The sequence below is a fragment of the Neophocaena asiaeorientalis genome, unplaced genomic scaffold, assembly GCF_003031525.2.
Source record: "Neophocaena asiaeorientalis asiaeorientalis breed wild unplaced genomic scaffold, Neophocaena_asiaeorientalis_V1.1 scaffold108, whole genome shotgun sequence".
Classification (NCBI taxonomy): Eukaryota; Metazoa; Chordata; class Mammalia; order Artiodactyla; family Phocoenidae; genus Neophocaena; species Neophocaena asiaeorientalis.
The window spans coordinates 5,841,331-5,862,133 of NW_020173770.1; the positions used below are offsets into that span (position 1 = coordinate 5,841,331).

Sequence of the window (20,803 nt, forward strand, 5' to 3'; positions counted from 1 at the left end):
CAGAAGTTTGCTTGGCTTATAAGCAGCGGAGCCCACGGGCCCGCAGCTGGCCACAAGGTGGCGGCCCAGGCTCTGGTCCAGGGGGTGAAGGTGCTGGTGCTTCCCCAGTAAGGGAGGCACCTGCCGGGGCAGGCCCAGCTCAGCCCTGCTGGGCAGGACACTGAAACCTTCCCAGCGTGCGGAAGGGTGTGCATGGGGCACACATGTGCGTGCACAGGGGACAGAGTGTGAGAAGGTGGGTCAGCACTGAAGGGGAGGCCCTGAATGGCCAGGGCTATGAGCTGAACTGTGTCCCTCCCACAAAATCATATGTCGACTCCCTCAGGAGGTAATGAAGGTTGTTAAGTGAGGACAGAAGGGTGGGGCCCTGATATGACAGGATTAGTGTGCTTATAGCAAGAGACACCAGAGATCTCCCTGCAAGCACAGAGAACAGGCCGTGTCAGGACACGGCAGAAGGTGGCCACCGAACAAGCCAGTAAGAGGACTCTCGCCAGAGACCCACCCTGCCGGCCCCTTGGTCTTGGATGCCTAGGCTTCAGAACTGTGGGAAGCTAAACCTCCGTGCTTAAGCCCCCAGGCCGTGGTATTCTGTTATGGCAGACTAAGACAGCCAAGGAACCAAAGCCTCGGCATCTCTTGGAGGGGTCTGCTGCCAGAGGTCAGATTCAGACTTGGGAGGCCTGGAACACGCGAATCCAATGTCAGGAAAGCCGGAGCCAGGCGTGGCTTCAGGGCCATGGCACAGTCTGCAAAGGGCCTCCCGAGGGGAGTGAATCCAAAGGATTTCAACATCGGACTGGGCCCAGCTCCAGAACATGACATGTCACCCCATCCCCTGACACCCAAGAACCCTGGGCACAGGGGGCCTACCGCAGGGTCCTGGCAGCCCAGAGCCGGGCTCTGGCCAGACGGCCCCTCTGAGACCACGGCCTCAGTCCACTGCACCCTCCCCAGACCCCCTGAGAGGGTGGGTACTTGCCCCTACTTCCCGTGGCCGCAACGGCTCTTTGAACTGACCTTTACCTCATCCCGGAGGCCAGGACAAGCTCTGAGTGACGACGTCGCCTGATGCAATTACCAAGCATCACATGAACTGGTTGGTCCCTTGCAAATCACCTCAGACCTCACACATCTGCTGGCTGTCGGCATCTGCCAGGGGCGCTCATCCGAAAATAATGGAGACCTTCTCATTATCGCTCGTAGCAGGTAGAGTGCTAGGACGATTATTGGACATCCTGACTGACCTTGGCATTGCTCCACAGCCTGATGCCCTCTGGGCTCGCCAAAGAGGGGCTGGGCAGGGGGCGAGGAGGCTGCCCTGGATAAGGCCCCTCCTAGCTCGGTCCCCACCCCACCCCACCCCAGCCATCTGTCACCTTCATCTGACCCGGAAGGCCCTCTCATCACCCTGAGTCTTTGCGTTCACCCTCCTCTATGGCCAAATCCTACCCATCCGTCAAAGCCTGGCTCATATGTCCCCTCCTCCAGGAAGCCCCCCAGACCCCGGCCCCTGCCCGGGCAGAGCCCGTCCTCTTTCCACTTGGCTTTCACAGTCCTTGAAGCACAGCAGTGCTTTTCTATGAGAAGCACTTAACTGATCCAAACTCTGGATCTGATGGGCCCACCTGGTAATGCAACCAAGTCATTCTGCTTTCCAGAGAACTTCAGGAAGAAACCCCACGCTCACTGCTGATCCCGCCTGTGGACGGCACTGCTCCAGCGCCCGTCTCTAATCCTTCCTGGGACAAGGTTGTTAAAGGGTTCCAGAAGAGAAAGCACAGTGGAGCCGGAGGATGGGCCTAGGCACAAGGGTGAGGAGTGAGTCACGCCTTCTGCAGGCGGAGGAACAAATGCCTAAGAAAGATGCTCTAATACTGAGCGGGAGGCCAGGTGGCCGAGAGGCGACCAGGAAGTGCTTCCGAGTCTGATGCCTGTGGGCTGGTCCCGGTTCTGCCACTTAATGGCTGTGGGACCTCCACAAGCTGTTTCTTCTCTCTGTGGCTCAGTTTCCTCATCTGGAAAATGGGGATGATAACAGCCTCACATTGTGAGGCTCCAGTGAGACCTGCAGTGCACTTGCTCTGGCCTGGCCCACAGTAAGTGCTCACGGAATGTAAGCCGAGAACATCGGCCAGTGGCTGGCAGGCAGGCTCCCCCAACCTAGTTCCCTCCCCGCTCTACCTGACCCAACTGCCCAGAGCAGGCAGGGCACTCACCCACCTCGCCCCAGCCACCCTGTGACCAAGCAGCGAGGCGCATGGCAGCTGCCACAACCTCCCCTCCCCCGCTCTCACCACCTGCGCCCACGTGGGGCTCCGAGAGGCACGGGCTGGGTCCTACAGAGGGGGCACGTGTGGAGGGTCTGGGAGGCCGGGCTGATGGCGACTCCCAATCTCACCCCCGCCCCGGGGGAGGGAACCCAACAGGACGGCAACGGGGAGGAACCCTCAGGCTGGGTGGGTTCCTGGGTGGGAAGGTGAGGCTGCAGGCTGGCAGGTCAAACGTGAAGTGACGAATGAGGTTAGCACCCAGAGGGGATGCGTGACTTCTCCCCCATCGGAGAGGAAGCAGGGTTTGTGTTTTTTGATTTTGCTCATCACAGGCCCACCCTGGGCTGAAATTCTGGTCTCCTACCAGAGCCACCTCTATGTCAAGTAGCCTGGAATCCTCTCCTGAGACAGAAGAAACTCATACCAGGAGGGAAGGGAGGTGTAGGGGAGGAGAGGGGCGTCTCCCCTCATTCCTGCCTCCCTGACCCAGGCCCGCTCTGCCCCTGGGGCTACAACTCAAGACGCTACCTGATGGGGAAGAGGCCCCTGTTACTACTGAAATGGCCACAGCTGCAGATATGCTTCAGTTTCTCAGAGAAGGAAAGAACACCCACAACACCTCGGGGGGACATTATGAACCGAAACTCGGGCAGCAGCGCCCAGCCGAGACCTTCAGAGAACATCAGTCTCAGCTTCCCCATCCACCAGCATCAAGATCTCGTTACCTAGCAGAGCTCCACGGCAGCGCCGGCCACTGTCTGATTTTGAGGTCTGTGGCTGCTTTCCTTTTAGAAAGCCACAGAGATTGAAAACACACATTTGGAAAATTGAAACTCGCAAAGTGCATATTTGTTCTAAGAACCCAATTTTTTAAAAATAGAAGGTCAAACAGGAGCCCATGAACAGAGCAGGGGCAGTTCTGCAGTAGAAAAATACAGTCATAAAGGAAGGGATGGAGGGAGGGAGGGAAGGAGGAAAGAAAGAAAGAGAAATATAGTCACACACACACCAAGGGGCACCCACGTTGATTCTGAGAGGAACCAGGTCCAGCTCCCCATGTGCCCTGATGTAGGGCCTCAGCTTCGGGGCAGGGAGATGCCTTCTGGCTGGAGCAGCAACAGAAGGGCTTTTCCCCCATGAGAATGGGGTCTGGCTCCCCAGTTGGGGTCCGGCACCTGCACCTTGCACATGCCCTTGGCCAGGCATCCATAGGCCAGACTCTTGGGAGTCTTGAGTCCCAACCATGAAATGGGGTAACAGTAGCGTCTAGCCTTCTGGCTCTCCAGGGTGGGGCACAGAGGACGCGCCATGAGCCCTATCATGTGCCGGCATCACCACGGGGCCACGAATGCTGAGGGACACCGGTAAGGCCTCTGCCAGTAGCTCTGGCTGGGCCTGCTGCATCTCCCCCTTCTTTCCACCAACCCACCAGAGTAGACATTTTGGCCAGGCTGACAGCCAGCTGCTAGGTCCCTGGAGGTCCCTCCCACTCTCCATCAGACACTCTGCTGGGCAGACTGTGTCGTCAGAGTCCAGGCAAGAAACAGAGTGCAAAGTCTGGACAGAGAGAAGAGAACAAGAGCAGTGGTGACGCATGGAGGTGGCCCTGGCTGAGCCTCTCAGGCCGGGCTAGCCAGCCAGTGACCTCAGTGGGACAGCAACGAGGTCAAACAGACGTCGGGCAAGCCTGAAGCCAGGGCCCTTACGAAACACGTGGCACACCTTCCACACCCGTGGCTACCTCACCCGCCACCCAGTATGTTCTCTCTGACCTGCCTGGGCCTCTGAGCTCAGGGACACGCGGAGCCCGCAACATCACCTTACTAGTTACTAATAAATTCCATTTAGAATGAAGTGCATGGGAGCCTAGAAACCAGAGGAGACCCTGGAGATTATCCAACCTAGTGGCTCCTTTCGCAGAGGGGGAGACTGAGGCCCAGAGGGATACAAGGAACCTAAGGGCACATTTCTGGGAGCCATGGGTTTTTTGGTCCACTCCCCACCAGCTAGCCCTCCCCTGACGTGGTCACAGGCTGGTCAAGTGCTGGGCGCTGCAGGGGACGGAGCCAGGCATTCTCAGGTAAGGTGGGAGCCTGGCTCGGGAAGCAGACACACCCTCAGCACCTCTGCCACCTTGTCCCTGTGTGACCAAGGCTTGTCACCTAACCTTCTCCAACCTCAGTTTCCACATCTGTAAAATGGGGCACCAGCAGTAGCTACTTGACAGGACTGTCCTGAAGCAGCTGGCATGTTGCAAATACTCAGTGAATGACAGTGAAGACGATGGTGGTGACAATGACAACCACACCTCTAGCAGGCTCGGGGCTGGGTGCTGGGGACATCTGGGCCCTTGAGGCAGGTAGTCGGACAAGAAGACAGATGCCCAGGGAACTGGGACAGCCGGAGGAGCCAGCTGGTGAGGGAGGCCTGCTGGATGGAGCCCAGAGAGCTTCGCCCAGGGCCACCATTAAGAAAGAGGGCAAAGTTCAACCCAGCAAACGGAACCTGGGGTAAACTGGTGCTGGCTCATCCTGGCAGACATCCCAGAGCGCCCAGGACAGAGGGAGCCCCAAGAGCAGTTACAACAGCTCCCCACAAGAGGAAACTGAGGCACAAAAAGGCTAAGGAACTTGCCCAAGACCACATGACAACCACAGGGCAGAGCTGGGACTCGAAACCCAGGTCCTCGCCCACAAGAGCTGACACCTACCTTCCTTTAGGGGCAGCACCTGCCCTGCTAAGGGTCTGGCCCCCACTCTCCTTCCTCCTGAGGTGGCTTTGAGCAAGCCCTATTCCTCCTCTATAAACAGGGCTGCATCCTGCCAGCCCCAGGGTGGCGGGAAGTCACCCTGCACAGCGCTACAGGCAGGGGCCGGGCAGGGCTTTGCCAGTACGGCTTCTCTGTATACCCTTGGGGGGCTGGGGGATCAGGACTCCACCTGTGGGCCCCATGAGTGACCCGTGCCATGCTCACCTCCTAATCAGCCAAGGCCTTCCTACCAGAGGCAGCATCTTTGGCATAAACCGTTAACTCTGCTCCAGAACCCCCAGCCTGGCTGCCCTTGATTTCCATAGGGTGGCTCCTGCCCAGCGAGGCTGAGATCAGAAACCCAGAAACAGCCCTTGTCGTGACAGTGGAGCCGTGGGTGGCTTCACAACAATGTCCCTCGGTTTCCCTCCACGCGAGTCAGGGTCACAGTTCTGTTACTGCTCTACCTGAGGGCGGTTGTGTCTCCTTTAAGTCTCAGAACAAAAATGGTATTTCACACATTACTCTGTAACTTTTTCACCAGCTATATGCAACATTCACCTCATATAAACTAATGTCAACACCAAACAGAGCTACCTCACGCTTTTTAACTGCTGGGGGATATTCCGCAGTCTGGATAAACCATAATTTATTCCCTTGTCCCCTCTTGATAGACACGCAGGTTGTTTCCAGCCACAAATATAAAATTATTCACATATGTACTGTTGAGCTGTCCACTGCCCCAGACTTTAGTACTGTTATTTTTTTTTAACATCTTTATTGGAGTATAATTGCTTTACAATGGTGTGTTAGTTTCTGCTTTATAACAAAGTCAATCAGCTGTACATATACATATATCCCCATATCTCTTTCCTCTTGCGTCTCCCTCCCTCCCACCCTCCCTGTCCCACCCCTCTAGGTGGTCACAAAGCACGGAGCTGATCACCCTGTGCTATACGGGGAGGGCGAAGGGTAAGCTGGGACAAAGTGAGAGAGTGGCATAGACATATATACACTGCCAAATGTAAAATAGATAGCTAGTGAGAAGCAGCCGCAGTGGTTAAGACTCCGCCTTCCACTGCAGGGGGCGCGGGTTTGATCCCTGGTGGAGATCCCGCCTGCCGTGGGGTGTGGCCAAAAAAAAATTAAAAAGACACTTTCATCATTTTCACGGACTGACCTCATAATCGGTATTACAGATTTGAACAGAGAAAATACACACCATTCAAACATTGCTCTTTTATTTGTTTTTAAAATTGGGGGGATTCTACCTCAGATTTCATTTAGGAGATAAATGCTCTGAGGCGACATAAGTTTGAGACCACTGGCTCGGGATCTGCGGGGAACTCCAGCCTCCAGTGACCTGTGAACCAACAGAACATGTTTTTTGAGCATCAGTGCTGCCCCAAAGAGTGGAGGGTCGTGGGGGGTGTGATGGGGGGACCATGGAACTGGACGAGAGCCAGCCAGGGGAGGGGCGGCTTCTTAAAATCCCCTGCGCTTTGGGGGAAACACAGAGGAAAATGCGTGGAAGGAGCTACAGGGTCCCCCTGGGGGGACGACGAGAACGGGGCTGGTGACGATTTGGACTTTTTACTTAGTACATTCCTGCGTTAGTGGGATGGTTTACAAGAAGGAAGCCACGTCTGCCTTGGGAAGCCTAAACTGTGGATGTTATGAAACCAGTACTCGGCCTGGGAAGAGAGCATCGTTCTCTCACCTGGCCCCCAACTCTGAAGTCAGCCTCGTTCACCTGCAGAGAGGAAACGGCAGCACAAGTGACAGGGCATTCTCAACAAACACACCTTGTCCAAGGTCCAGGGTGAGTCAGGAAAGCTGTTGTTGGCCTAAACGAACTCAAACAAACGGCCCGCCCCCTCTGATAGCCTTAAGAGCTCCCTCTGGCAGGTGCTGGGCCACACGGGGGATGGGACGAGGCAACGCAGGGAGGCTCCCAGCTCTCTCACAGTCCTGGTAGCTACTATTATTACCGCCACTCCTGGGCCCGATGGAGCCAGGGTGGCCGAGCATCCAGGAGGGCCTTGGTCCTAGGCCACACTTCAGACAAGTTCCCGGGCCCTGTTCCTCTGGCTCTAAGACCTGCTGGGAGGGGCCTGGGTTTTCACAGGGTCCCGGGGCTCCTGGCGCACACTGGAGGGATGGGTCGCGGGTCCGTTAGTCCCGGGTGGGAATTGCTTTATGAGGCTGCCCTGGGCCGAGGCCCAGCCTGCTTCCTTCCGCCGGCCCGCAAAAAGGCTGGGCCCGCGCTGGGCCCAGCAGATGTGCTTTAGTGGCCCGAGACAGGATGCAGTAAATGCCCACCCGCCTTTCACATGCAGATGTCTCTGGGGCTCCCCTTTGTGCTGACCGGCCCGGGGGCCGGTCCCTGCAGCCCCCGCTGTGCCCAGCCCTGCCTCTGAATGGCTCCCCTCGGGGAGCCCAACTGCCCAAGAATGGACTCCAATAAAGGGCCTGATGGGGGGACCCAGGCCGGTTACAGATGTCCCATGACCACGCCCACCCACAAGTCCTAGCACAGTGAGAGGGCTCCACCTGGCCAGCACTGTGCCCAGCGGCTCCAGGAAGCCTGGACCTCCTGTTCTCCAATCTGGGACGTTCCTGGCCCAGATGACAGCTTCAGAGCCCAGCTCACACATCACGGGCTCCCCATCTCCCTGGCGGCTCAATCTCTCTCCACCTGACACTAGCCTTTCCGGGTGCTGTTTACGCTGCTCTCCCCATACTGGATGGTCAGCTTCCCGAGAGTAGAGACTTCCATCTGCCGCACTCACTGCCCCTTGTCCCAATGCCTACAGCGGTGTTTTCAGTATAAAAGAAGCGCTCGATAAATATTTGTTGGGCGAGTGGATGAATGAACAAGTGCATCTTTAATGAGAAGCAGTGTGCTACTGCGGGGAAACTGGGGCTTGGAGTCAGGAGGACCGGGGCAGGGCGGGGGACAGTGGGCAGGAAGGGAGGGAACCCTGGCCCAGCCACTTTCTCCACTTTGGCCACTTCCCAAATCTCTCTGAGCCTCTGTTCCGGCTTTGAAAAGGGCTGGTTTTGAAGGTAGCTTGATCATCAGTGACTGCTATTACGGTGGTCGGTATTGTTTTAAAAAGCAGAGCTAATACTCCCCATGTGCTCTGTGTCCCCAAACAGGTGGGAAACTTTCCAAAAACCTGAGGACACCTGTCACCACAGAAAGTCTAGGAAGAGAAGTGGTGAGTCACCCCCTCCGGGGTTCCCAGAACAGAAGGTGCTGTTTGGGAACCCACGGCAGCTGGGGAGATGCCATGGAGGCAAACGCCCCCCTGGGCCCCGGGACCCCCATCAAGCTGCCCCTCTGCAGCGCTGCTCTCACCCTGGGAACTTCCTCTGAGCTCCCTTGTGACTTCAAAGCCAGCCTTGCATATCAAGGAGGCCACAGAGTGGCTGCAAAAACTACACAAAGTGGTGGAAGCCTGGCGTTATTCACGTTGGCCAGCAGGGCCTGGCCCGGGAAAGGGCCGTGTCCCCAAGTCTGACATCCCCAGGGAAACTCCAAAAGCAGGCGGATTTTACTGGGGGAAGTTGCCCACATACACTCACTGCCAGGAGGGTCTGGATCCTGGGCTCCGGGGGCCCCACAGGAGGGCATGGGCGGCTTCCTTGGGCCTGAGTGTGATCAGCTGGCCACTGGAGGCCAGGCCTGGGCGGAGGGGCCTAGCCTTTAAAGAGCCAGCACAAGAGCTGAAGAGAGAAAAGGGACGTGGGTGAGAGCCAGAGGCTGCCGCAGCGTGGAGGGCCCAGGCACTGCGGGTGCTGGGCTGCTAAGGGGCTGGTCAGTGAAAAGCCCCCGAAAGTCTGTATAACTGGAAGCAAGGGGGAGAAGTGGGCAGAGGGAGAGAAGGGGCCACAAGGGTCACTCGGGAAGGCCTGGTGGAGCAGGAAAATGCATGGGGACGTGGTCCTGTGGCATGGAGTCCCAGGGAGGGTTCAGAGGGGCCAGGCCTCATCCTCCAGGACGATCAACTCCCCTGATATAATGAGAACTATGTCCCCTCACTGGAAACAGTGACACACACTATGGGGAAGGCACTTCTCCCCTCCCTCAGTTACAAAACTGGCTGGGATGTATTTTAGGACTGTCAGTATATCCGGTTATTATACCGCTGCTAGATTTATACAGTGTAGTTGCTACCAAAGACACTCCAGCTAGATAAACCAGTTGAATTAAAGCAAATCAAGACAAACAACTCCTGGGGATCTGTTGGAAGATGCCAGCGCCAAACCCACAGAGGTTAAAGGACCAGGGATCACCCTCCTTCGAGTCACAGCCTGGAATCTGTGCAGGTGTTAGTTGGACAGTGTATCGGGGGGAGCATCACCCAGGGGAGACTGCTAGAAAGAAGCCCCTGACCTTTTCCAATGCCCGCTTCTCCCTCAAAGGACTCTAAGTCCAGCACAGCGGTTAGGAGTCGCGCAGACCTGGGTTCCCATGGTCCCTGGGCCATCCCAGCTGAGACCCTAGCAAGCCCTGAGCCTCAGTGGCTTCAGCTGATTGAGGGAGATAACCTCCTCCCACCCCGACGCTGTTAGGGGGACTACATGACATAAACAGGGACGCCCAGCATAGAGGAAGCACTCTCTGAGAGCAGCCAGCTTTGCTGGTGCTGGGAGACGCCTGGAGCCTCACTGGCCCAGGATGGGTGCACACCAGACCCACATTGCTGACTGGAAACAAGGGCTCACAATCAGCCCTACCTATTCCAAAGCCACTGCTGAATCCATTTTGTGCTCCTCAGCAGAAGGCAGACGGGGAGGGACCGAGGCTCTGTCCATATCCTTGACCTACTTTATTTCTCAGGTTTTTGAGGCAAAAATGACCCCGCTAAAATGCAAAGGACTTCGGAACTTCCCTGGTGGTTAAGAGTCTGCCTGCTAACGTAGGGAACACGGGTTCGAGCCCTGGTCCGGGAAGATCCCATATGCCGCAGAGCAACTAAGCCCGTGCCCCACAACTACTGAGCCTGCGCTCTAGAGTCCACGAGCCACAACTAATGAAGCCCATGCACCTACAGCCTGTGCTCTGCAACAAGAGAAGCCACGGCAATGAGAAGCCCGCGCACCACAAGGAAGAATAGCCCCCGCTCGCCGCAACTAGAGAAAGCCTGCATGTAATGAAGACCCATAGCAGCCAAAAATAAAATTAATTAATTAACTTTTTTAAGAATTAAAATGTAAATTAGTTTAAATAAATAAATAAAATGCAAAGGACTGACAAACCCACATGTTGGTGAGGACACAGAGCCACGGGGACTCTCACATATACCACTTTGGGAAACGATTTGACAGCATCTTCTAGCAATGAACATATGCCTATCTTATGACCAGCAATTCCACTCCTAGGCCTGTACCCAGCAGAAATGCATCCATGCATTCACCAGACATGTTCTAGAATGTTCATGGCAGCATTATTCAAAATAACTGAAAACAGGAAACTACACCCCCTCAACAGAAGAACAGATGTGTACTTTAATATAAAGTTGTTTTTTTTTAAGTGGCCCTGATTTAAAAAAAATTAAATGCACGTGTAACAGGAATTCCTATATTAACATGGGACGTGCTCTTTCCGCCGCACTCCTCAGCAGACTGCTGCCATGGGCCGCGGGATCTGTGGGCAGAGGAAGGGCACCAGCTCCACGTTCCGCGTGCATGTGAAGCACCGAAAGACGCCGCGTCTCTGCACACCATGGACTTTGCCAAGCAACACAGCTACATCAAGGGTATCGTGAAGGACACTATCCACGACCCGGGCTGCAGCGTGCCCCTTGCCAAGGTGGTCTTCCGGGATCCATACCGTTTTAAGAAGCGGACAGAGATGTTCATCACCACCGAGGGCATCCACACCAGCCAGTTCATGTACTGTGGCAAGCAGGCCCAGCTCAGCATCGGCAATGTGCTCCCGGTGGGTACCGTACCTGGGGGCACCATCGTGTGTTGTCTGGAGGAGAAGCCTGGTGACTGGGGCAAGCTGGCCAGAGCCTCTGGGAACTATGTGACTGTCATCTCCCACAACCCTGAGACAAAGAAGACCAGAGTGAAGCTGCCCTTGGGCTCCAAGAAGGTCATCTCCTCCACCAACAGAGCTGTGGTCGGTGTGGTGGCTAGAGGTGGCCGCGTTGACAAACCCATTCTGAAGGCCAGCCGTGCCTACCACAAGTATAAGGCAAAGAGGAATTGCTGGCCATGTGTGCAGGGGGTGGCCATGAACCCTGCTGAGCATCCCTTTGGAGGTGGCAACCACCACCATATCGGCAAAGCCTCTACCATCCTCAGAGATGCCTCTGCTGGCCAGAAAGTGGGTCTCACTGCTGCCCACTGGACTGGGTGTCTCCGGGGAACCAAAACTGTGCAGGAGAAAAAGAATTAGGGCTGAGGGCTCAATAAAGTTTGTCTCTTTCACAAAAACAAACAAACAAACATGGGATGTGACGTTTAACTGTCATACTTATGGGGTGTATTGTGTGCCAAGCACTGTGTCAAGGGCCATCATGGCACCTGCCTGCACCCCTCTGCGCCCCTCTCCATCCCCTCAGGTGCTCCAGTCCAACACCGGAGCCATTCTTTATTTCATCTTCTCCCTGTTCCCCACAATATCCAATACATAGGCAGGTCCCATTGGTCCTACTCCCAAAACATCTAATTCACCCCCTTCTGTTCATCTCCATTGCCACCCCCTAGTCCACGCCCTATCATGTCTCCCTGGACCACACAAGGGTCTCCCAACTGGCTGTTCCCCTGTTTCCTCTGGAGCCCGGCCATCTGCCCCACTGCCAGCTCATTCTCCACTTTGCAGCCAGAGATCTTCTTAAAATATTTTGTTTTCTGGTGCAGTATTTTTTTCCAGCACTTTCTGAGACAAAATTGACAAAATATTTGAAATTTGATATCTTGAATGGGAAATACATCACATGGTTCAAAACTTTAAAAAATGTTTATATACAAAGTTACCGAGGGAAGAGCCTTGCTCCCATCCCTACCCCCAACCACCTAGTTCTCCCCAATCACTTGCCTTCCAGCTCTTCACAGGTTGAAGCTCTTCCCTCCGGTTTCCTTATACAAACACACCAGCAGGAATACACACTTGCATTTCTGCCTTTTCCACCCAAAAGATGGCACAGTGCACATCCTGTGTTCACTGACAGCACGTCTACATGGCAGGCATGCTCTTTCTTTTTTATGCAGCATGGAATTCCACTGTGTAGAAGGATAGACTGTAATACTCCCCTAGCGATGGACAGTTTAGCTGTTTCCAGTCTTTCGCTATTTCTCAAGGCACTGCCATGAATGACCTCCCACCTATGCCATTTCTCATGTATGAGGCAGTACGCTGATAGATCATGCCAAATGCATCTTCCACAAGCAATATAAGACAGCGTCTGCTTCCACAAACTCTCACCAAGAGAATGCGTTCCCAAAGTTGTGGATTTTGGCCAATTTTCTCAAATTGATGAAAAAAGGCATCTCAGGATAGTTTTAATTTGCACTTCTCTTATTCGAGTAAGGCTGAGCATCTTTCCTATGCTTTTCCTTTGTGTTTCTATTTGTTTTCCTTTCCCATGAATTGTTTATATCCTTTGTGCATCTTTCTATTGGGCTGTTGATTTGTTGCTGTTGTCGATTTCTAGATTTTGAGGCATAGCTACAAAGGTATTCTCCTACTCCAAGATTTCAAAGGGAATCTCTCCTGTTTTCATTTACTTATATGGTTTCACTTTCTACATTTAAATGTCTTGAAAACATAAATCAGATCACACGACACTCCTGCCTAAAATCTTCAGTGATTTCTCATTGCACCCAGTATGGAATCCAGACAGCTCTCTGTGACCCTCAGGTCCCTGCCTGCTGTAGCCTTGAGCACCCTCGCTAGTCCCCACTCTCTCTTCAGTTCCGTGAGTACATGCGATCTGCTGAGTTCTCCCGAGCTCTCCTCCGAGCTCTCCTCCGCCTTAGGCTTTGCAGCCACTGTTCCCTTCAGATGCAAGGCACTTCCTCCTCCACTTCACCCCATGCCCCCTCTTACCCTCTGGTTCTGCGATGCCAGTGGCAATTACAAAGCCCAGGGCCCAGTGGTGCCAACAGTGGTCCTGGTAGTGTCCTCTGTGCACAAGACTTGGTGGGCAAGACGCCCTCCTACCGTCTAAGCAGACAGTCAAGGCAGTCCAACTGAATTACAATGCCAGCCACGTATGTAATTTAAAGTTTTCTGGTAACCACATTAACAAAGGTTAAAAGAAGGTGGAATTAATTTAATATATTTTATTTAAGCTAACATATTCAAATTACTATCGTTTCAATATGTAACCAATATAAAACAATATAATGAACTTTATACATTTTTTCTCACTAAGTCTTCGAAATCCAGTGTGGGTTGTACACTTACACCACATCTAAATTCAGACTTGCCACATTCCAAGCGCTCAAAGGCAAGGAATGGGGCTGCGCTGCTGGACAGGGGCGCAACTCTAACCAGCAGTGCCCCGGTGCTCATCCAGGGACGCCGTTTTGCCTGTCACACCCGGCGGCTGCAGCGCGATCCTCCCGGGACCAGCCCTCCGCTCGCCGGGCGGGGCGGGGCCAGAGCAGCAGCCCCGCCCCGCCCCCCGGTAGCGGCCCACAGGACCCGGCTGAGCACAGCGCCGGGCGCTCCAGGCGGCCTGCGCGGCCCACTCACCTCGCCAGCGCCTCCACAGAGCCTACGATCGGCGCGCCGCCGCCCTCACCGCCGTCGTACAGCACGCCTGAGATGTCGAGCAGCACCCCGCGCACGCCGGCCAGCCGCTCGCCCCACGCAGCCATTGCGTCCCGCCTGCGCCTCGGCCCCCGCGTCCCAACCGGCTGCTGGAAGCTGCGGCCGCGCTCGCCGCGCAGGGTTGCCTGGGAAGTGTAGTCCCGCGGGCGGGGCGGGGCAGAGCAGAGCTGGGCCGGGGCAGAGCTGGGCCGGTGGGGCGTGGCCGGGCGCAAACCCGGCAAGACGGGCGCTGCTTCCCGACTCCCGAGTCACGCGCTCCCAAAATGGGAGCCTTTTCACCTGGAGATCAGTGGATAAAGGGTCAACCTCCCTAAAATTGGAGCAAGGCAGATTGGGACGAGGAGGCAACCGGAAAAGTAACAAAAATTAAAGAGAACAGGCAAGACCTTCATTGGTGTTTTCCTGTGGCCCGATGACACTCCTAACAGCAATGGAGATAGTTGGGCCCACAGACTGGACGATGCTGCGCGCCTGAGAAGCAATGATAAGGTAACGAATCTCTAAAGACATTTCTGAAGTGTAAGCTATGATGCCAGAACAAGGTGGAAGAAAAATAAATGTTCAGGGACCGGAATTGTTCAAGAAGTGACAAGATGGCTACTGACAGAAATATTATGCCATGAAAAAAGGAAGACTAGGTTACAACATGAAAAACGCTCACGATATAACATTGTGTGAAAAAGCAGAGGGACTTCCCTAGCTGTCCGGTGGTTAAGACTCGGCTTCCAATGCAGGGGGCGTGGGTTCCATCCCTCGTTGAGGAACTAAGATCCCACACGCGGAGTGGTGCAGCCAAAAAAAAAAAAGAGCAGCATGCAAAATTGTATGTAGACCTCTGCCTACAAAAATAAGGCATAGGAATGGCTGAGAAGAAAATGGGAATATTTCAATGTGTTAGCCCAGTGAGATTTTGGATGAATTTTTACATTCTATTTAATGTTACATCATTTTTGTAATAAATAAAAGTTGGTAGAAAAGGGGAAGAGTTTCCTTAACTGCCCTTCTGACCCTTTCAAGTGTTTAAACTGAAACTTCAAAAAATTTGACTTCTGGGACTTCCCTGGTGGCACAGGGGTTAAGAATCCGCCTGCCAAAGCAGGGGACACGGGTTCAAGCCCTGGTCCCGGAAGATCCCACATGCGCGGAGCAACTAAGCCCATGCGCCACAACTACTGAGGCTGCGTTCTAGAGCCCGCGAGCCACAACTACTGAGCCCATGTGCCACAACTACCGAAGCCTGTGCACCTAGAGCCCATGCTCCGCAACAAGAGAAGCCACCACAATGAGATGCCCGTGCACTGCAATGAAGAGTAGCCCTGCTCGCCGCAACTAGAGAAAGCCTGCGCACAGCAACAAAGACCCCATGCAGCCAAAAATAAATAAATTTATTTTTTTAAAAATTGACTTCTCTTAGCCTGACTTAACTTTAAGTTTTCAAAAAAAGACCATATTAGGGTGGCCATTTTGTTTCAGGCTCTTGATTCACAGATGGGATGAAGAATTCATCAGAATATTAGAACTTTAACCCAGTTCAATGAATCGTGCGTGTCATGTTGATAAGTTTACTAGGAAAACTGTGTACTCCGCTGATTTTACAGGAGAAATATAAAATATAGTTCCTGCCCTTTGGGGATTTACAATCTGTTTGGGGGAGAAATGAATATGAGACCTCATATTAATCATGGTTCTTGGGCTTCCGTGGTGGCGCAGTGGTTAAGAATCTGCCTGCCAATGCAGGGGTCATGGGTTCAAGCCCTGGTCTGGGAAGATCCCACATGCTGTGGAGCAACTAAGCCCATGCGCCGCAGCTACTGAGCCTGCGCTCTACAGCCTGTGAGCCACAACTACTGAGCCAGTGTGCCACAACTACTGAAGCCCGCGCGCCTAGAGCCTGAGCTCCGCAACAAGAGAAGCCACCGCAATGAGAAGCCAAAGCACCACGATGAAGAGTAGCCCCTGCTCGCCGCAGCTAGAGAAAGCCCGCACACAGCAAAAAAGGCCCAATGCAGCCAAAAGTAAATAAATAAAATTTAAAAAAAATCGTGGTTCTTAGTTGCAGACAATAGAAACTTCTCCAGCTAGAGGGGTATGTTTATACAAGGCATCAAGGAGCTTACAGATTTCCAGGGGGACTGAGTAACCAAGCTCAAGTACCACACAGCAAAGAGCCGTGCAGCTCTGAGAAATGCCCAATTTCATTGTTCCACTGAGACCACTGCCCCATCACTTGGCTCTTAAGATGACAGCGACCTGATACTACTGCCCCGAAAGAACCAAATCCACCTACCATACCTTCAGAGAATTCTCCCTCTCCACCTATGGTCACCATCTCACTTTCACCATGTCTGGCTTGCTGGAACCTAGTGCAACCTGCAAGGGAGTCTGGGAAATGCAGTGTTTGCATTCCAGATTCTGTGGTACGGGAACTGAGTGAGTCAGTCTGGCTAATCTACCACGACCATAGTGAGCCATACATCACCCATGTATAGAACTTCAACGCTGTGGGCTCAGTGGGTCCCAGGGTCCAAAAAGGTTTAAAGTGTGATCTTTGCCTTTGAGTCAAGACTGGGCAGAGAACAAGATGTACACGTTTAAGATTACTGATCAAACGTGTGCAGAGTGCCAGTGAGTGACAGACAAAGCCAAGACGATGGACTCTGTGGGCTGTGGAGGGCAGCTGTGGTTTCTGAGCAGAGGGGCAGCCTGAAATGGACCTTGAAGCATGGCTGGGTTTTAGCTTCATGCCAAAGAGGAAGAGGAGAAAGGGCACTTCTGCCTGTGGTGGTGAGTCCACGCATAGTTCTCCCTCTCCCATTAGCTGGGCATGACCTTGGGCAAATCACTTTCTATATCTAAGATTATGGAGACAGAATAATGGCTCCTTGAAGATGCCCACGTCCTACTTCCCAGGACCTGTGAGTGTGTTACCTCACATGGCAAAGGGGACTTTGCAGATGTGATTAAGCTAAAGATCTGGAAATGGGAGATTATCTGGGATGACCCACATGGGCTCGATCTAATCACAAGAGTCCTTATAAAGGAAAGACGGAGGCAGGAGAAGAGTCAGAGGAGACATGATAACACGTCATGCCGAGGTGAGAGAGAGATTTGAAAATGCTACGCTGCTGGGCTTGAATACGAAGGAGCCACGAGCCACGAGATGCAGGCAGCCTCTAGAAGCTGGAAAAGGCGAAGAAATGGATTCTCCCCTACAGCCTCCAGAGGAACACAGCCCTGAGAACACCTTGATTTTAGGACTTCTTGCCTCTAGAACTGTAAGAGAACAAATTTGTGTTTTTTAAGCCACTAAGTTTGCAGTAATTTGTTACAGCAATAATAGGAAATGAATACAGGGACCCGAGTCTCTCACCTGAAGAATGACATGTTGGTCCAAGGCAACAGACCTCTTGAAGTGTGGGCTCAGACCTAACCCAAAAGTCCATGACCTTTCTTTGGATGTAACAGAAGAGCACTGTATAAGTTAGAGCTGTTTTGGCTGCATGTAACAGAAATCCACCTGTAGTTGCTCAACCAGATAGACTTACTCTTTCTCATATATCAAGAAGCTAAGAGGACAGGAGAACGGACTTGAGGATATGGGGATGGAGAAGGGTGAGTTGTGACAGGGCGAGAGAGAGTCATGGACATATATACACTAACAAACGTAAGGTAGATAGCTAGTGGGAAGCAGCCGCATGGCACAGGGATATCGGCTCCGTGCTTTGTGACCGCCTGGAGGGGTGGGATAGGGAGGGTGGGAGGGAGGGAGACGCAAGAGGGAAGAGATATGGGAACATATGTATGTGTATAACTGATTCACTTTGTTATAAAGCAGAAACTAACACACCATTTTAAAGCAATTATACCCCAATAAAGGTGTTAAAAAAAAAATAAATAAAGAAGCCAAGAGGAAGTCAGCCCTGGGCAGGTACAGCAGTTCCCAGAAACATCAGGAAATAGTCTACCTCCAACTTTCTGCTTCACCATCCTTAGGCTTTCACCCTCATGCTGTCAAGATGTCTGCTGTACCCCCAGGCATCATGTCTGCATTTCAAGAAAGAAAGGAAAGGAAAAGGGAAAAGGGCCTCTGACAACTGAGTCTTGCCCTTTATACCAGGAAAAACAAAAGCTGCCCCAGAATCCAGACCCAACAGATTCTTGTTTATAACTTTTGGGCCACAGCTAGTCAAGTGGCACATTAACACTCCAGTGTGCAGGGATGTAAGAGCTTGGCCTCTTACATTTCCAATAACAAATCTACAAATCATGTCTGAATTTCAGCTTGAATATGAATCCTTCCAATCCTCTTTTGCTGTAGTAGATGTGTGTATAATCCTTCCAGACTTGCTTGTATTAGCTAGGACTCTTTGGTTGCCAGTGACAGAAACCCAACGGCAAATGGCTTAAATTTAAAAGGAATTTACTGGCTCTTGTAACCAGTCTAGCAATTGATGGCTTCAGATGTAGCTGGTTCTAAGGCTCGAATGGTGGTGTTCTGGGCTCTCTGACTCTCCATTTCTTGGCTCTGCCCCCTTCTCTGGGTTCACTTCCTTCTCTCCGTGTGGCCAGGCTCTCTCTAGGCAGTGGGGAGGGAGGGCTGTGGCAGTTCCAGGCCACAGAGCCCTGGGTAAACCATATGGTAAAGAACATTTTCCTTAATTTGGCCTGATAGTTGCAGAAAGAACTCTGACTGGCCCTCATGTCTGTGTTCAGGGGGAAGAGGTACTGTGATGATGCAGCCTGACTTAGGTGCCGAGGAGGGGCACTTGAGTAGAGCCTCACCACGGCCACATAGAATGGGGGAGGAATGCCCCCAGCAAAAGGCAGGGCGTTGTAACAAGAGTGTTATGGTCTGAAAGTTTATGTTCTCACAGAATCATGTGTTGAAATCCTAACCCCTAAGGTGATGGTATTAGGAGGTGGGGCTTTTGGGAGGTGATTAGGTCATGAGGTTGGAGCCCTCATGATTGGGACTGGTGCCCTCATAAAAGAGACCCCCGGGACTTCCCTGGTGGTGCAGTGGTTAGGGATCCACCTGCCAGGGCTTCCCTGGTGGTGCAGTGGTTAAGAATCCGCCTGCCAATGCAGGGTACACGGGTTCGAGCCCTGGTCCGGGAAGATCCCACGTGCCGCGGAGCAACTAAGCCCATGTGCCACAACTGCTGAGCCTGCATGCCACAACTACTAAAGCCCGTGCACCTAGAGCCCGTGCTCTGCAACAAGCCACTGCAATGAGAAGCCGGCGCACTGCAACACAGAGTAGCCGCCGCTCACCGCAACTAGAGAAGCCCGCACACAGCAACGAAGACCTAATGCAGCCAAAAATGAATTAAAAAAAAAAAAGAATCCACCTGCCAATGCAGGGGATACGGGTTCGAGCTATGGTCCGGAAAGATCCCACATGCCGCGGGGCAACTAAGGCCGCATGCCACAACTACTGAAGCCTGCGTGCCTAGAGCCTGTGCTCTGCAACAAAAGAAGCCACTGCAATGAGAAGCCCACGCACCGCAACGAAGGGTAGCCCCTGCTTGCCGCAACTAGAGAAAGCCCATGCGCAGCAATGAAGACCCAATGCAGCCATAAATAAATAAATAAAAAGAGAGACCCCAGAGAGCTAGCTCATTCCTTCTACCATGTGAGGACACAGTAAGAAGTCAGCTGTTTGCAACCTGGAAGAGGGTTCCCCCCAGAACCCGAACATGCTGGCACCCTGATCTTGGACTGCCAGCCTCTAGAACTGTGAGCAATACATTTCTGTTGTATATAAGCCACTCAGCCTGTGGTATTTTGTTTTAGCAGCCCAAACAGACTAAGAGGAAGAAAGCAGGAAGAGACACCGTGCAGGCAAGATTAGCAGGTGTCTACTACCCACAGAGACCCTTCATTCTGACCAAAGTCTGTTTTCCCTGGAAAGTGAAACCAGACCAAGGGAGGCCTACCTGAGCCAAGCAGTTCTGTCTTATCACGGTGGGCCTCAGTGAAAGAAAAAAGTGGAGATCCATTGATCCAGTAGTGTCTCTCCAGCTTTAGTGTGCATTAGAAGATTCCTGCGGGAGAGGGCCTGATTGGTCCTGCAGGAGGCCACTCCCACCCTGGGGCCCTTGATTGGCGATCCCACCACTACCACATGTAAAGGGGGATATCTGAGCAAAGTCAAATTACCAGTACCAGAAAAGGGGATGAGGATGCTGATCCCGAAAAGCAAGAGATGTCCACCCGGGCTGGATGGAAGCCCACTGCCCACTCGCCAGGACCCAAGGGCTGGCCAGAGTCTCTGAGAAGGTAGCATGCATGGGCAGGGGACCCATACACATCTTACCCAGCACCTAGCTTGTCCAGGGACCAAGGCTGCACAAGCAGCTGGAACAGATAGTGAAGAGCCTGGCATTCAGTGCAGAGGCCTTTAGTCTTCACCCCACGAACCACAGGAGCCATGGAAACACCCAAACAGTGAAGGTGGGGTCACTTGACGTATGCATGGCTGGAGTGGCAAACTTGTGACCCACAGACCTGTTTCTGATGGCCTGATTTTCAACACTGTGAACCAGCATTGGAGATGTCACATAACAGTTCAGATTTCCAGGCTTCCCTGGTGGCGCAGTGGTTGAGAGTCCGCCTGCCGATGCAGGGGACACGGGTTCATGCCCTGGTCCGGGAAGATCCCACATGCCACGGAGCGGCTGGGCCCGTGAGCCATGGCCGCTGAGCCTGCGCGTCCAGAGCCTGTGCTCCGCAACGGGAGAGGCCACAACAGTGAGAGGCCCGCGTACTGCAAAAAGCAAAAAAAAAAAAAAAAGAGTTCAGATTTCCAGTTTCTCTGAGGCAATGTGGAGATCTGGGCAGCACTGATCAGCCTTCCTGCAAGGGCACACCCACCAGCTGGAGCAGCAGCCCTTCAACGTGAGTTGCAGGTACTCCAGCCAGCCAGGGTCCTCGGCCAGCTGGCTTGCTCACGGAGGCCAGGGCTGGCCCTCCAAGGGCTGG

At 53.2% G+C, this 20,803-nt stretch overlaps 1 protein-coding gene and 1 pseudogene across 1 annotated transcript in view; one reads left to right on the plus strand and one right to left on the minus strand.

The window, feature by feature from the left end:
- LHPP (phospholysine phosphohistidine inorganic pyrophosphate phosphatase) overlaps positions 1-13,920 on the minus strand; it is a 135,796-nt gene extending 121,876 nt beyond the window's left edge. Inside the window, exon 1 of the mRNA XM_024751540.1 lies at positions 13,742-13,920. Coding sequence (XP_024607308.1) covers positions 13,742-13,866 — 125 coding nt within the window. The 5' untranslated portion in view covers positions 13,867-13,920. The remainder of the gene's footprint in view (positions 1-13,741) is intronic.
- LOC112403839 (60S ribosomal protein L8 pseudogene) lies at positions 10,665-11,437 on the plus strand (annotated as a pseudogene).
- Positions 13,921-20,803: the final 6,883 nt, after the last annotated feature.